The sequence below is a fragment of the Carassius auratus genome, chromosome 30 (assembly GCF_003368295.1).
Source record: "Carassius auratus strain Wakin chromosome 30, ASM336829v1, whole genome shotgun sequence".
NCBI classification, from domain to species: domain Eukaryota; kingdom Metazoa; phylum Chordata; class Actinopteri; order Cypriniformes; family Cyprinidae; genus Carassius; species Carassius auratus.
This window is the reverse complement of record NC_039272.1, coordinates 2,880,250-2,897,836: the sequence shown is the minus strand read 5'-3', so window position 1 is coordinate 2,897,836 and position 17,587 is coordinate 2,880,250. Positions and strand designations below refer to the sequence as shown.

At 35.9% G+C, this 17,587-nt stretch overlaps 1 protein-coding gene across 1 annotated transcript; it reads left to right on the top strand.

Annotated features, from left to right (window-relative positions):
• The first annotated feature begins 45 nt into the window (after positions 1–45).
• Positions 46–17,064, top strand: LOC113048873 (phosphatidate cytidylyltransferase 2-like). The gene is made up of 13 exons (XM_026210792.1): positions 46–231; positions 4,454–4,593; positions 4,828–4,924; positions 6,858–6,955; positions 9,297–9,436; positions 11,393–11,451; positions 11,678–11,760; positions 11,921–12,008; positions 12,943–13,011; positions 13,203–13,355; positions 13,714–13,833; positions 14,061–14,164; positions 15,112–17,064. Exons 1-13 carry the CDS (start codon positions 166–168, stop codon positions 15,242–15,244), a joined length of 1,350 nt encoding a protein of 449 aa, XP_026066577.1. The 5' UTR covers positions 46–165; the 3' UTR covers positions 15,245–17,064.
• The last annotated feature ends 523 nt before the right edge of the window (positions 17,065–17,587 follow it).

Here is a 17,587-nt window from a genome sequence, read left to right as displayed (position 1 = left end):
CACTAGATGTCGCTCCGCCCCTTAGACTGCTCCGCCCTCTCTCTTTCAGCGCACGCATGCGCACTCGCTCCCTTTCTCGTGCCAATAACAATCATTGAAAACGAACAGCAATCCCCGAAGATTGTTACTTCATCAGGCCTTTATTTCCAACAAATCGAGCCGAACATGGCAGAATTACGCCACCGAGGAGCGACGGATAAAGAACCGCAGCATCAAAACTTGGAGGATAAGGTAACGAATGAAGAAAGAGATGTGGAGAGATGCATGTTGTCACGGCTATCATTTGAGCTAACTACATGCTGTCATACATGAAGAGAGAGAGAGAAAAAAAATCGATTATAGGTCGTTGTGTTTCTGGTTCTCGCCAGCAAGTGTCCTTTCACACCACTGAAACAGCTTATAATGATTTAGCTTGATAAATGATTGTGTTTTCTCTATAGAACAGATACAGAGAGTCTGAGCATCATCAGGGCTCTGATGTTCTTCCTGTACTTCTTCTTATGTACTAAAGGTTTCTTCAGTGTGTCCCAACAAAACACTATAAGGCCTCATTGTATTTCTAGCAGTTGCCATGTTTCTGAAATAAAGTTAAGTGGCATGAACAATCCCTGCTCTGTTCAGTTTAGGACAGTGAGGTTAAACTCTTAACGACCAGCCGTGCTTTCAGCAGAGTTTGAGGATTTCTGGAGTGCATGGACTTCATGTTGTGATATTAAAAAAGATAAAACATGGAGACTGAGAGAGACTTGGGTGGATGGGTGAGTCAACATTCATGTGGCAGGTGTCTTGACTTGTTGGCATGGGCTTAACCTTACAGTAAGATCACTTGAATGAGTAATACTAAGTTGATAGCAAATATTTGCGGATCAGTCTATGACTTCCTTCTGCATGCTCTGTTTATGTTTGTATTATATATATATATATATATATATATATATATATATAAGAAGAAGAAAAAAAAAGAAGAAATAAGCAGCACAGCCTCTTCGATCTGTAGTGCGGCCAGCATGCTGGAGTGATGAAAGAATAACCCAAGCATGTGTAAGTGTAGCTATGACTGCTAGTGTAATGACAGTGTCCACATTATGCCAAATAGTTTCATTTTTCATATGAAACTCAAAGACCTAATACTTGATCATCGTGCAAATGAAACCTTGTGCTGCCTTCAATTGCAAATCAGCCTTCAGGCAAATGAACTGAATATGGTCATGTTATGACTTGAACCATTTATTATTATTATTTTTTTCAGTCTATTGTCTGTATATTTGGTATTTAAAGTCAGAATGAAAGTTAGCAATTTATTTGGCGTCTATAATCTGACATATTTGACAGTAAAATATAATTTTGTATATAGGTTTTGTCATTTTTGTGCATTGCAAATTGATTGAATGAAGGCATCACATATCAGATTTGTTTTATTTATCTCCTGTTTCTCTGAGAAAAACAAACCAATAAACTATAGTCTCACTTGCCATGTCAGATTTTCTTTCTTTAATGAAATGCAGTCATACCTGATTCATGTAAAAGGGATATTTTCTCAAAAATTAAAACTCGTCATCATTTACTCACCTCCTGTTATTAGACATTACACAGATTTCTATATGTGTTGCTGCGAGAGTTTAAGAATTTTAAGAATTCATTCGAGAGGCGAGAGAGGCCTGCTGAGTTTATTACATTAGACTTAACTGTGTCATTGTAATGAAATAGAGAAAGACACTGTGTCCCTGTTGAGTTTAGGATAAAGTACTGTGAATGGCCAAAAGTATGTGGACATCTCACCCAAACCTGCTTGTTTTCAAAACTATTGGTGTTAATATTTAATTTGCTGCTATAATAGTTAACCTCTTGTCAGTTGTTGTTTCAGTCCATCTCAAAGGCGTTCAGGACTAGTCAAATTCTTCGTTCATTTGCACATACTTCTATCTAAAGTGACCCTCATATCTCCCAATAATGAGACAATCTCTGGCTAAACTTTGCAGGACAGTGGCTCTCTTGTACCGGATAAAGTTAGGTAAATTACAGCTGACCAAGTAACATTACTTGTGGTATTCTACGAGACTGCCATGAACATCTCTGAGGTCCTTACTACAGTCCATCCTACTGTAAATGTTTGTCTAGGGAGGTTTTTCTTGTTTGCTCTGTGTGGATATACAGTGTTGGGAAGGTTACTTTGGAAATGCACACGTTAACAATATTTTAAATGTAATGTACCTATTTAAATTACTTTAATAAAGTAGTGATTGCAATTGATTACTTTTTTTTTATTACTTTTCTAACTTTCTAATGAACATTTTCAACAGTAGTACTCAACACTGATTACTGTCAGACTTTCAGACAATCCTTCATCACTTAAATTAAGGTTATAAAAATTAAAATGTGAAGCACAGCCACCACAAAATCAGACTTTAGCACCTCTTTTTTACTTTGAGATTATTCTGAGGGTAAATACAGATTTGAAATCATTACAAGATACTGTTTAAAATCATCCATACAACCAATGATAATTAAAAAAATGAAATATTACTGAAACATTGATTATCTCATATTTTACAGACGTCTGCATTTTGGGAAAGAAATCAATTAAATGTTTGCAATTTCATTTAATTATAATTCTTTTGACTGAATCAAATTACAGTTATATTTATTTTGTAATTAAATTACATAATTCCGTTACATGTAACTAGTTACTTGCCAAAACTGTGTATATATTCATGCATTCATCATTCATTCACATGACCATTTTAAAAGCTTGCTGCAACTTCCACTAGGGGCGAAATGTGACAATCGTATACAAATGTTGGAGATTTGGTACAAAGTTTTCCCTGCCTGAACACCAAATACTGTCAGACGTTACATTTTTAATGAATGTGACAAATTTAACACACGCTGACATCACTCATCTCTTTTGTAGACTGTCATTGATGTTATGTTTGTCGGGGAATTCCATGTTTCCAGATGGCTACCGCTGGCGTCCTCCAGTTTCAGCGTGTTGCTCATACCCTGAGTGTGGGTTCAGATCTGGCAGGAAGACTGAAAATGTCTCTCTTAGGAAGAGTTGGATGTCTTCAGTTCCTCATGAGCTATTTTCGGTCTGCAGAGCATTTGAGAGACAGGGGAGCAGGAGGTGGGAGGTGGGAGGTGCGAGGGAGGGTATTTTTAACTCTGGCATCTTGCATGGAAACCCTGGATCTTTCTATAGCTCTTGCTGTCAAATAAGTGTCGGCTGTAAATGTACGTTAGCTTCAGGGTTTCTTGTCGTAATCAGATCCAGATTATGCATGTCAGATGGATAGAAAGAGGTTTCTGGAGCGATCATAACAGCTCGACGGCACCAGCTGATGAAGACAGGCTGTTGCTCTGGGGATGAAGGCAGGTCGTTTGTAATTGTAACGCACAGGCCTGTTAGATACAGATGGTCCAAGGCTGCATTTATTTGCTCCGAAATACAGCAAAAAAACAGTAGTGTTGTGAAATAAGAGTGCAATTTAAAATATGTCCTTTCTATTTTCATGTTTTAAAGTGTTATTTATTCCCTTGAAGGCAAAGCTGAATTTCCAGCATCATTACTGTAATCTTGTGTGTCACATGATCCTTCAGAATTCATTCTGATATGCTGATGTGGAGCTCAGAAACATTTCACATCAGTATCAATGGTGAAAACAGTTGTGCTGCTCAATATTTTCTGTTGAAATCCTGATAAAAAAAATTTCCTGGATTATTTTGATGAAAAGAACCGCATTTTATTTTCTGTCACTTGATTATTTTTTTTGCATTCTTGCTAATAATAAGTATTCATTTATTATTTTAAATAAACTTACTGATTCCTAGGGTTGGGTGTCATTTGAATTTGACCAGTTCCCATTTTTATTGATTCCCAGTTTCAATTTAAATTTGGTAAAAATAAAATAAAAATGAAGACACTTTATTTTGTCTATTTTTGGTAAACTATTTTAATTGTTTCTGCTGAATACCATGAACTAAAATCAGCCAGCTACATAAAAACTGGACTTGATAAAGAGCAGTTTTTGTGTAAAATAAAGCTGAACAATTCTGAATAAATTGAGTTTTTTTTTTTTTTTTTTTTTTTTTTTTAAATGGACGTTGTGGTTCTGAAGAAAAAATATAAGACAAATAAACAATCTCATGGAATTTATGAATTTCATGAGATTGTTGAATTTATTAATAATTCATTGATCCAATCAAGATTTACTTGTTTCATTACTAGATGAATCAGTGTTTTTTAAAAAATAAAGCACACAGCAACCTATTTTTATTTTTTACAAGTATCCACTTCCTGACCTTAAGCATTCTAATTGATTTTGGATTCCCAAACCCACTGATCCCAAAATTTTAACAGTAGGGTAAGTAGTGTTCAGAATTCTTTGCAAATGAACTAACAGTAAACTGTAGATTAATTTCTTTTGTATTTATTTTTCTCTCCAACTGTCTCCAGGGCTCTGAAACCGAGGGAAAGGAGAGAGACGGAGCCTCGGACAATGAGACCAAGTCAGACTCTGGGGTCCCTGAGGTTCCTGTTTCTGCTGATGACACACCAGAGGTTCTCAACAAAGCCCTCTCTGGCCTCTCCTCGCGGTAAGCATCTCGAAATCTACGATTAAAATGACTCTTTAGTAAAGTAGAACACACCTGCATGTGACGTGAGATGAAAAGTGTGTATAAAGCGCCCAGAGCAGATTATCGGCATGTTGCTGTGAACACCAGATGATTCATTCAGTAAAAAGGCCACCGGAGCTTTAAGTCCTCGCTTTAGGAAGATTATATTTCCACTCAATATGCTTTGTGTTAATGTGTCTGTCTTTCCTGCAGATGGAAGAACTGGTGGGTGAGGGGCATCCTCACGCTGGCTATGATCTCCTTCTTCTTCATCATTATTTATCTCGGCCCGATGGTGCTGATGATGATTGTGAGTATTTTCTCTTGCTGTTGTTGTAAACACCAACAGACATTTACACTTAAAGGTCTTTCCACACTGAGCGTGAAAAAGCTAAGCGAATTTGTACGCAATGACACACTGGAATAAAACAATAGATTCCTATGGGTGCTTCCACACAGACCACAAACATTCATATACTGAAAATGTGAATGCTTTTTTGTGTTGTCTGTTGTGTTGAAATCTTTCCAGTTTCGCAAAGTGTAAAAATAGGGGCATCCAATAAGATTTGAGCTAGGATCATGTGACCGGAGCAAATGCTGTTGCACAAAAGGGAGAGAATGGTGGCGCTGTTTCTAAACAAACGCTGAAGACAAGTATAGAGAGTGGATGCTGAGTTCTCGTTATTGTTGGTATTTGAAAAAAAGATTTATTCTCATGTGTTCTTTATACAGAATAACATTTCTAATAATTCTCCACTGAATCATGTGATCTGTAGAGCACCGACCGTTTTATTATACATGCGAGTGTTATGAGTCACAGCACGTCCACGCTCTAGTCTAAAAATATAAATCAAGTGAAACATTTTTCTGCACATGAAATATGAAAGCTGACAGACATATGATTATGACTATATATTTTCTTTGTGTTGTGTACAGCTCATGGATGCAATAAAGGATGTTTATGACAAATATTAAACGTGTTGCATTATTAAACATACAAAGAGTGCATGTGTCTGCTTATTATTGAATCAAAATCCACTATAAATCACAATCAGAAGTTATTACAAGCACTGGATGATGGTTTAAAGTGGGTAAGCAAATTCTTTAATAATTACATTTTCAAGTGTAGCTTGATGCTAATTGTACTTCCAATTATATTTCAGGATATAGCTTATTCTTGTAAGCATTAGATAGTTCGTTTTTCTGGTGTAGGATCAAACTTAGTGTATCTTAAGTTAGGTTAAACAGGCATGCAGGTGTAAATTAGCAGAATGTGAACAATGCTTAAGACTAAAAATATCTTCTAGATCAGCGATCCTCGAATCTGGCTCATGAGTTTAGCTCTAACACTAATCAAACAGACCTGAGTTTGATAATCAATGCCTTCAGTATCATTAGAAAATCACAGGCTGGTTTCTGTCTCTTTGTTGCTTTTTCACATGACTGATGAGTACTGATGTGTTGTTTTTTATTCTGTTGACATTATTAAACATTGTTACTAATTGGTAATGTTCAGGCAGGCCTACAGATATATTCATGAGACCACATTGTAGTGTCTGAATAATCAGTGTCTACTTTGCTCCATAATCTGACTCTTTCAGATATTATAGCCTAGAATTATTTTCATGTTACAACTGCTAACAATATTAAAAATCCATACTATCATGTAAAAAAAAAATGCATTACTCACTCAATAGTTAGTCAAACAGTGTTACGCTGTGATGCTGAATTTGAATCAATAATATAGATATAGAAATGTATAGAAGTCCTACATTTACTCAAACAAAAACTGAAAAAAATATATTTTTTAAAGCTAAATAGAAATTTACAAATACATCTAACAAAATTGCTACAAAAAATATTATTTAAAACAATAGTAATTTATAAATAATTCTTAAGTAATACTACCGTGCGCTAATTTTACAACTATTTTAGCACTAGTTGGTGTTACGTAATCTAAAATCCCAAAATAGTGGAAGAGTGTCCAAAATTAATTATAAGATTGAACTGACAATATATTTCCATAATGGTGATTAATTCTGAAAATGTTCTGATAACTGATGTGGTCTTGCTATATCATGACATTTAAAGATTGAGAAAGCTTTATTGACTTCCAGTTAGAGCAGTAAAAACACAGGATGCAATCTTTAAAATACAGCTAGAAATAAATAGCACTTCAGAGTGGAACTAGTTGGCTGCCTGTAAATTTGTTTTTATTTTTGTCCTCTGTGTGTCTTCCACAGGTGCTGTGTGTTCAGATCAAGTGTTTCCATGAGATCATCACAATTGGTTACAGCGTCTATCACTCTTACCACCTGCCCTGGTTCAGAACACTAAGCTGGTGAGACCGCGACACGCACCTGCCACCTTAATTCTCACACTTCATTGTCTCTCCCTCTCTCCCTTTTCTCATTATCTGTCCCCCCAGATCTCTCTCTGTCTCTCTCTCCCACTGTGCACTACCTGTAATAAGAGGGCATCATCATCACTTTCATCTTATTAGTGTTGTCAAAAGACCCGGTATTTCGGTACCAAGTCGGTAAAAAAAAATTGAAAATGTCACGGTACCAGGTTTCTTTAAATACCGGTGGCACAAAGTACCCGGTCAACACGGTTCTTGACGCATACAGCGCTATGATTTCCGCAAAGCAGCTCAATTTCCAGTCATGAAAATTAAACGTACATTTTAATATGGACAGTCACAGAATATGTCAAAGTTAGCATAAATTAATCAAATCAAATCTCCATATGGACCAGTATCTGTAAATGTTAAGACGCAAAAGTTGGTTGAAATCTGAATCCTGCTTGTTCTGCGCGTCTCTGTGTGAATGAATGAATGGTTTATGTACTACATAGACTGAAGTGTGTGACGCTTGCAGTAATTTCAGCATCTGCCGTCTCAATGAGGACATAATACATAAACTACATCACCAGAACTGTTCTGAGTCACTTCACAAGCATTTTACTGTTTCATTTGAGTAAAACCAGTGTCAGTTTAAAGATATTCACAGCAACCCATCAAAATAAGTTCATTTTTACATAAAGGCATTGTGCTAGAAATATTACTGTTATTTAGTAGAATGTATGTGATACTGCTACTACTGTCGAAAAAATTAATACAATTTTTTAACGAAATAAATCATACAATATTTCTTCCATGTTTTAATTTTAATAGCAAATCCCCTTTATTTACCAAAAAATAAAATGAGTTTAAACTTCATTAATTAAAAGACAAATTAAATTTGGGTGAAAATAGTTTACTGTTTTTCATAATTATATTACTTAACACAATTGTAATAATTATAAAGAACGGCATTGGTTTTATTTTTAGTGATAATTTTTTTCTTCTAATTAGCATATTTTTGTGTTTTGCATTGGTACCGAGATCCGTGGATTTTCACTGGTATCGGTGCCGAATACTGAAATTTTGGTACCGTGACAACACTACATCTTATCATAATATGGCTTGATGTCTTACAATTTTTCCATTTTCTGTGTAGAAAATAGTAAATGCTGTACTTGTTTATTCATCCAGCTATATATTCTATCACCAGCTGTATAGAGGTATGGAAATCCACTCTGGTTTAGACCACAGTCAAACTAGTGTAGTTTGTTTCAAATGTGAAAGAAAAGATTCACCAGGTTAAGGCAATGTGAAATCCCACTGAATACTATTTAAAGAAGTCAGTGTTGAGTTAAAGGGATAGTTCACCCACAAAATAAAATTCTGTCATCAATTACTGTCATGTTGTTCCAAACGCATAAAACCTTCGTTCATCTTCAGAACACATATTAAGATATTTTTTTATAAAATATAAGTGAAGAATACAAGAAGTTGTTGAATAAAGTTATTTAAGTTTTCTTTGTGCACAAAAAGTAACTTCATAAAATGTAAGTTCAACCACTGAGGTCACATGGACTATTTAAAAATGTCCTTTCCTAACATCTACCTTTCTGAGTCTTGAATGTGGTAGTTGTGTTGCTGACTATGCAGAGTCAGAAAGCACTCGGATTTCATCAAAGTTATCTTAATTTGTGTTCTTACGGGTTTGGAACAACATGGGAAAATGAGCAAAAATCAGGTCTCTTGATGCCAAATTTCAGTATGTTTTTGAAAAACTTTTATGAAGAAATGCCATGTTTTCATGTCCAAATTAAAAAAATAACTATGAATCAATTTGATGAATAAAATTAGATAATATTTCAGTTGGAGCTTAACTTTGCATGAGGACTGATATCCAGGAACAGGATTGGGCTCCCCTCATATATAGTTATATATATAAATTAAGTCTAAAAAAAAATCTAAATACAGGCTTTAGTTTCTTAAAGCAAAATATCTTCATTATTTTCCTTTTGTGCAAAGTATGACATTTCTTGATTTGCCATTTTTCAACTGGTGAACCTTTCTTTGAACTTGTTTTTAGGTTTTTGTAAATTAGATATATAGCAAATCAGGTGTAAGTAGAACCATTTCTTTACATTAGTCCTTCTGTGTAGCCTAACATACCGTTCTTTCATCTGGTCATAATCCTAGTCTCACCATTTCCTACATTTCCTATTGCTAACAACTTGAGCCATTATAATTACTTTGGCGACCGTTAGAAGCACTTTGATTAATGAATGGATGTGAAAGGACTTTGTCACAATAATGTCTGACTTCCAGTTTAAACGGTTTTTGTCAGGTACTTCCTGTTGTGTGTGAACTACTTCTTCTATGGTGAAACGGTGGCAGATTATTTCTCCACACTGGTGGAGAGGGAGGATTCTCTACGCATCCTCAGCAAATACCACCGCTTCATTTCCTTTGCCCTGTACCTCACAGGTTAGGACCTTGTCTTTCCTACATGCATGCCACTTTATTTGCCATTGATGTTTTTGGTTTTAATGGATTAGTTCACCCAAAAATGATTTTACTCACCCTCAAAGCGTGCTAGGAGTATTTGACTTTCTTCTTTCAGACGAATCCAATCAGAGATGTATTAAAAATTGTTCTGGCTCTTCTAAACTCTATCATTGTAGTGGGCGGGTGTTTCTGTTCAACAGTCCAAAACATGTTAAATAAAGAGTGAGCATCCATAATAAAATGTGCCTCATATGACTCCGGGGGGTGAATGAAGGCCTCCTTCATTTTTGTAAGAAAAATATCCATATTTCAAATGTAACAAACACTTTTCTCTCACTTCTGTTGAGTGTCGTATGCAAAAGCGTTCGATATGCAAGTCTCACAAGTTTAAGGAAGCAACATTTTCTTACTTTAGCAAAGGAAAACCAGTCTCCTATTGAAATCCTCCAACATTTTTCTTTACAAATCCTCGTTTTGTGCTTCTAAATCATGACCGGCGTTTTGTTTTGTTCTCTCTCCACATTCGTCAATAATCTGGCAATGGAGACGTCCTACGTCATTCGCCAGAACTGTTTCTGCATATGACAGTCTGCAGAAGTGAAAGAAAAGTGTTTGTTACATTTGAAATATGGATATTTTTCTGATAAAAATGCATGGATTCGAAGTCCTTCGTTCACCCCCCCAGGGTTCATGTGAGGCACATTTTATTAGGGATGCATGCACTTTATTTAACAAGACTGTTGAATAGAAACACCTGCCCGGTACAACGAAGAGCCAGGATATAAGTCTGATTGGATTTGTTTGAAAGAAGAAAAACATATAAACCTAGGATTGTTTTACGGAGAGTAAAAAACAAGCTAATTTTCTTTTTTGGGGTGAACTAAAGCTTTAAGGCTTTTGGGAACTAATAGTTCTCACGGTTACTGCTGAGGCCAACAACAACTTTTCCCCACCGAATTGGATGCAGTCTTCAAAATGTAATTTATTTTAACAGTTGAAATGCAGTCGTAATGATTTTAGTTTTTTGGGGTGTTGCTTTTTTCGTAAGTGTGAAGTTAATGTCGTCCAGGATGTGGTTAGGCTTTCTGCCTGTCTGTGCACTCCTCGCTCATTTTCTCTTTCAAAAGATGCGATACAGCAGATTTCTTTAGAGGCTAAATGAGAAGCAACAAGTCAAAATGTTTCTTGTTTCATTTTTTCACAACAATTCAAACAGGCATTTAAATAATGCTCATCAAAACAAGAAAAAAGGAAGTACAAAGAAAAGAAAAATGGTTTATGTTTAATATATATTGACACACCAAACCACAATATGTAACAATAGGCAGTGTGGTCAAAATATGGCACCTGAATACAATAAGAAGAGCACAATCAGTATCAACTAAAATGATTGTTATCAATTCAAATGAAAAAAAAATTGATAATCATATCTTGTCATTTATGTATGGTTCAGAAGTAAGACATACAGACAAGTTCCTTGCTATATTAGGACTACTTAATTAATTATTTGTATTCGTAACAATTTTTGTGTAGTACGGCTAGTGTACACATTACATTTATGACAGCTGGAATGGAAACATGTCTATTTAATACATCAGTGATCTCTTTTTATAAAGTGGAACAACAGTGTTTATTGGTGTAAAGTTAAACAAAGTCATCAGTCATAAAACAATATCATGTGTTGTCAGTTTGTCTGGCAGACTGTTCAATAATGTATAAACCTTCCATGTCCTGCAGATTATGTCGTTTCAGATGGTCTTTTTATTGTGTTTGATTTGGCTTGGTCAGGATTTTTTGGCCACCGGCTGGTTCCTGACAAACAGGATATAATTAGTGCCGGTGTGCCTGGCCTAAAATAGTCCCATAGACATGTGGTGATGGCATTGGTGGAACTGTCTGTTTTACCAGATGTGTGTGTGTGTGTGTGTTTTCCAGGGTTCTGCATGTTTGTTCTGAGCCTGGTGAAAAAACACTATCGCCTGCAGTTCTACATGGTGAGTGTGTTTAGTCTATAGAACAAGTCAAATGTCATTTGTGTTTTTTGTACGTACACACACACACACACACACACACACACACGCAGGTTTGACATTCTACATGTTTTCATGGCACTTGGACACAGACCCTACACGTTTCCTGTCTTTTCCGTATCAGGGCACTGTCTTTTGTCTCAGATTTGAACTGAAAAGAGTTATTCATCCCGTCTGTCTCTCTCCCCAGTTCGGCTGGACTCATGTGACCTTGCTGATTGTGGTGACTCAGTCCCACTTAATCATTCATAACCTGTTTGAGGGGATGATCTGGTAAGATGAAGCCTCCTGCGTACCACTATCAAAACCCTTATGACATTTACACATTTGAACTTTTCAATCCAGTGTCATTCCACAATGTTAGATACAGAACGGTTGGTTTTCTGTTGTAGGTGATCTGTTTGAATAAGAGAATCTGTTTCTGTGTGCGCAGGTTTATTGTGCCCATCTCCTGTGTTATCTGTAATGACATCATGGCTTACATGTTTGGCTTCTTTTTCGGTCGCACCCCTCTCATCAAGGTTTGTGTTTTTAACACTCCAGTTAAATAGTATTTTAAAAATCACATACTATTTCATGTAAAATATAATGAAATGGCGGTATAGTATTTACACTACTATTTAGAAGTTTGAAGTAGGATGTTTTAATGTTTTTAAAATAAGTATTTTATGCTCACAAAGGCTGCATTTATTTAATCAAAAATACAGTAAAAAAATGTGTTATGATTTAAAATAATTGGTTTCTGTTCTAAGATATTTTATAATGTAATCAATTCCTGACGTCAAAGCTTTATTTTCAGCCATTACTCCAGGCTTCAATGTCGCATGAGCTTTCCGAAATTATTCCAGTCCAGTTTGATGCAAAAATCAGCATTTCTGAATTTTTCTTAAACAATTGTGCAGCTTAATACTGTGTTTTTGTGGAAACTGTGATACTTTTTTTCACAAGCTTCTTTTATGCTAGTAAAATAAGTGTTTATTTGAAATACATTTTTCATTTTTGATTCATTCAATGCATCGCCTAAATAAACTGAATTTTTTAATTTATTTAAAATTTCTGTTATCCACGTTTGAACAGCAGTGTGGTAAAGTTGCTTACTCATAATTTTAGCAATTGTTTTTAATCAACCGGTGTTTTATTGGATGTTCTGTTATATTTATCACTATAAACTATCCACTAATGTTTGACAATCATAGAGTGCCTACATAGTTAAGTTTAATCTGCAAATCTGCTGTTTTATGATGTAAAAATTAACTAATAAATTATCTTCTTTTTGTAAAATATTTAGCTTGAAAAACTGTACTTGTGCTATCTCTCTTTAAATTTAAAAGCAGTTGCTTGTTTTGTCTAATGTAATAACGTTCATACTTTTTTGAGTGTCTAACTACTTCATGTGGCTTCTGTGTAATGTTGTGTATTTTTAGTAGTTCTCTTAATGCTGAATTTTCTCTACAGTTGTCTCCTAAGAAGACGTGGGAGGGGTTTATCGGTGGCTTCTTCTCCACTGTTGTTTTTGGAATCCTAGTGAGTATTAATAACCCACTTCCTGTTCTCCGTCAGCTCTTTTCTGACCATTTTTATGTAGATTTGGGAACCTTGGTGACGTAAGAATAAGAATTGCCTTGATTGACACCTTGGAAGGGGCTGATTAGTTCTTTTCAAAGTTAATTTGATGTAACAGAATGTTAACAAATCACGTTTGGTCCCTTCTCCAGCTGTCCTACGTGATGTCAGGTTACCGCTTCTTTGTGTGTCCTGTGGAGTTTAACAATGACTCCAACAGTTTCACAGTATACTGTGAGCCATCTGAGCTCTTCCAGCTTCAGGACTACGGTCTGCCGCCTGTCCTGCAGTCCATCACGGGCTGGGTAAAACACACACACACACACACACACACACACACCATCTGTTAGACACTCACTCCTCATGTCTCTCACTCCGTGTGTCCACTCCTTCTCTTTCTCTTTTTGTTCTTCTTCTGATCTTTGTGTCTGTGTTTACCAGTTACTCAGACACAGCCATCTGCTGACTTCCCACTTTCTGTGAATCTGTCACAGCTCTGCTTGACTCTGTGTTTTATTGAGGGCGATTGTTTTTGGACCACAATTTTTAAGCAGAATCTTGAATAAAATATAAGATTACATTTGATGTATTTTGAAGTTGCATACAGATTAACACAGTTTTTTTTTTTTACACGCTTCCATCTCTTTCTCATTTTCCTCTTAGACCACAGTGAAGTTATACCCATTCCAGATCCACAGCATTGCCTTGTCAGCATTTGCCTCCATCATGGGACCTTTTGGAGGGTTTTTCGCCAGTGGCTTCAAAAGGGCCTTCAAAATCAAGGTGGGTGTAATTTAAGCACCCACAGATCATCAGATCTAAAAAGAAAATTGCTTCAGTCTTGGTTTCACTATTACCTACAGCATTCTTCACCACAAGGCAGCTTAATTTGTCTGTCTATGCAGTAACAGTGAAAGACTCATTTAGCTGTGGCACAGAGCTTCAGAAGAGTTTCCAGTCCTGTGTTTTACTCTCTTCTCACACTGTCTCTCTGATGTCCATCACTGCAGGACTTTGCAAACACCATTCCAGGTCATGGAGGAATCATGGATCGTTTCGACTGTCAGTACCTCATGGCCACATTTGTAAATGTTTACATCGCCAGCTTTATAAGGTAAGACTGTTATTAATCAATTTCTGATACTGTTATGTGTGGGTTGTAATTGACTTCTGACCAGAGTTGTAACATACATAACTATTCAAAAGTTTGGGGTTGGTTATAGCATTTATTTCAATTAATTATCGTTTGAGAGAAAGAGAAAGAGAGATGACAGTTGTGTGTGCATTACCTGTGTGCTGCATCTGTGTGTCTCTCTACAAACAATGAATTACTTCAAAAACAGCGATTTTACACCTCGTTGAGAACTATTACAGTATGTAGCGATCTAGTATCTAGGCTATTTTATTAATAAAAATTGTAGGGAACTACTGACAACAAATTTATGTGTGTGCGCAGCGCAATCTGTGATCATCTTTCTTGCATAAATTAAAGCATCAATTTGTGTCGTGGGATGCATAAACTAAAGCAGCGCATTAATATAGAACGGTGATTAAAATAACTTTAAACTACCTGTGCAAGTATCTTATCCTTACCAAAGCTGCATTTACTATTTACTACTACTACTTTTTACAAAACCAATTTATTATTTTACTATATATTATGTTTGTGGCGACAGCTGAATTTTCAGCATCATCACTCCAGCTTTTAGGGTCACATCATGATCCTTCAGAAATCATGCTCAAGATAATGTGAAAACAGTTGTGCTGTGCATCATATGTTTTGTGGAAACGGTGATACTTTTTTTCTTTGATGAATAGAAAATTCTAAAAAGTTTTTTTTTTTTTCCTGTAACAATGTTTACGGTATGTTTTTATCAATTGAATGCATCCTTTCTGATGACCCCAAACCTTTGAATGGTAGTGTATACAATACATGAACCATGTCGTGGTGTGGGTTGAATGCATATGAGATTTAATTAGTCACTAATATTAAAAGACTAATGTAAAAGAGTGTGTCTAGAGCATAAAACACTATGGTTTAATATTTCCTTTCGTTTTTAGAGGGCCAAACCCTTCTAAAGTCATCCAGCAGCTTCTTGCTTTGAGACCAGACCAACAGCTGCACATCTTTAACTCGCTCAAGGCTCATCTGACAGAGAAAGGCCTGCTCCCTGCCCTGGAAGCAGCAGCCTAGCTTTCCGGACCACGGGAGATGAGATGAGATGAGATGAGGAACACAAGGAGGGAAACAACGGAGAACTGAACCACAACCTTGGGTCATTCCATTTTCTGTGTGTGTACAATTCAGTGTTTTTGCTTATTTTATTTTTGTGAATGTTTCATGTTTATCTCTTACACCACAAAAGAATATTATATATATTAAGATGACGTCGTTGTTACAGTTTCTTCGAGCTGTCCGATTCCACTTGTGTGCCTATAGATGGTCTGAATATTTTATAGTGTTCGTTATGTTTTATTTTGTTTTAATGCACTGCTCATCACACTGTCATTTCAACCTCAGGCTAGTCTTTGTTTCCATATTCCATCATAGTCTCAAAAAAGATTGTATTTCCACTGCATAGTGCCGTATTCATATTTGTTTTCATGTTCTTGGGTTTTGAGGTTTATGTCACATATATTTAAGAGAATTGTGGTCATTGCTATTAAATGTGTGCTTCAGCCCCGTCAGTGGTGACTGTTACAGTTCAGCTGTGAGACTGTATTCAGATCTCAATATTCAGCGTTTGAGAGGAATTTTATTTCACATCAGACTAGAATTTGAAGTTTATTACAAAGAAACGGTCCCTGTAAGCCAAACAAATAGGAAGTAACTTTAATAAGAATTACATTGTCAGTAGTTAATAATAATTGTTACTCCGTGACCATTTGGAGATGTGACAAAACGCACTGAATTTAAGAATTACTGTTTGTGGTCTAAATCATACTTTTATCATTTTTAGTTTTATTTTAATGTTCTGTTGTCACTAAGCAGTTACAAGCTGATCTTAGTCAAGCTTTGTGTGTGTGTGTGTGTGTGTGTGTGTGTGTGTGTTGTTTTGGTGCGTGTTTGTGATCTGTTACATGCTAAAGGGGAAGGATCAGGGTGGACCATAAAATCTCACTGACTGTTGGTTTTGAATTTATTCAGTTTTGTACCATTTTCACTGCATGAGACAGTGTCTCTTTTATTTTATATCTGTATTTCATCAGTTTTGTTTTTACCATCATCTGCAGTGTAAACTCAACCAAAAGAGGGTCAGAACTACAGTGTGTTCTGTTTAAGGTATTTTGTTCCCCTCTAATATGTGCTGTCATGAACACCTGTGCCATAAACAATATTTTAAGAAAATGAAACCTTAATGGGTGTCATCGAGCAGCTTTAAAAAGAGAAGTGTTAACAGGCTCAAGTTCACAATCTGTACAAACAGTCCACTGCCATACAACAATAAAGATCCATGAGCTATACTTTCAGACCTGTGTGTATTTGACAATGCTGATGAACTGATGGGCAATTCATATTTTTACCCTTTTGTTTTTAAATCTTATTTAGCATGTTTTCTTAGATGCCCACAGGTCTTGAAGGATAAATAGGCAGCTTATTACTACCTTACTAATTTTTGTCTTGCTTTTGTTTATGTATATGATCTTGATGGACAGCTCAAGCCATACTATCTCAAGTGAAGCACAGAGCAGTGACATAACAATAATAAACACAGCGTCACAGCTGAAGAATTATGACCATAAATCCATGTGTTTAAATGTTTAACCCTTTGTGTTTTCACCATCCACCATCAATGAATGTTTTTAATTTATTTTTTTCAATTCCATAAACAAAACTTAAGTGTTAAGTGGTGCTTAAAGATATTTAATACATTATGAGTTTGTATCATTGTACCTTTTTAGTTCAGCTCAATGTCCTGATTTTATAGAGAGAATTGCTTACATTATATTGGAATATAAGAATATATACTGTATATTTATTTGATGTAGAGATGATTCTATTCTTATTCTTTACTATATGTGAATGGTCCTCTAAGCCACTCAGTGCTCTGTGTGTATAGGCCCCTGTGCTGAATTCCAGATGTGAAAAGAGCAATTGCAATGTTTTATAATCAACAGAGAGAGTTATAAACCAGTCATGTTGCTGGCCAACCACTGATGTCAGGAGAGACATGCGTTTGAGTGCGGTGACCATAACATTTTTTAACGACGCACATTTATCAAAGTCTACAATGCGTGTTAAATATTTAGCTCTTGTTTCTGTGTTGGTATGTTAAGAGGTTGAGCAAGTTAGATACATGCCAGATCTCTAGAATCCTGCGCGTGCCATTCATAGCCACCAGAGGGCGCCAAATATCCGTTTTCTCCCCCAGTGTTTTTGGGAATGTGTGTGGCGGGCTACTTTTACGCTGTTGAGTTGCCGTAACCAAAATAACGTGATATTTATTACCTGCATTCGAATTCCACTAGGGTAATCCAACCAAAAAAAGCTGTATTTTACTCCCTGGACTAGTGCTATTGCATCGGGACTAGCCTA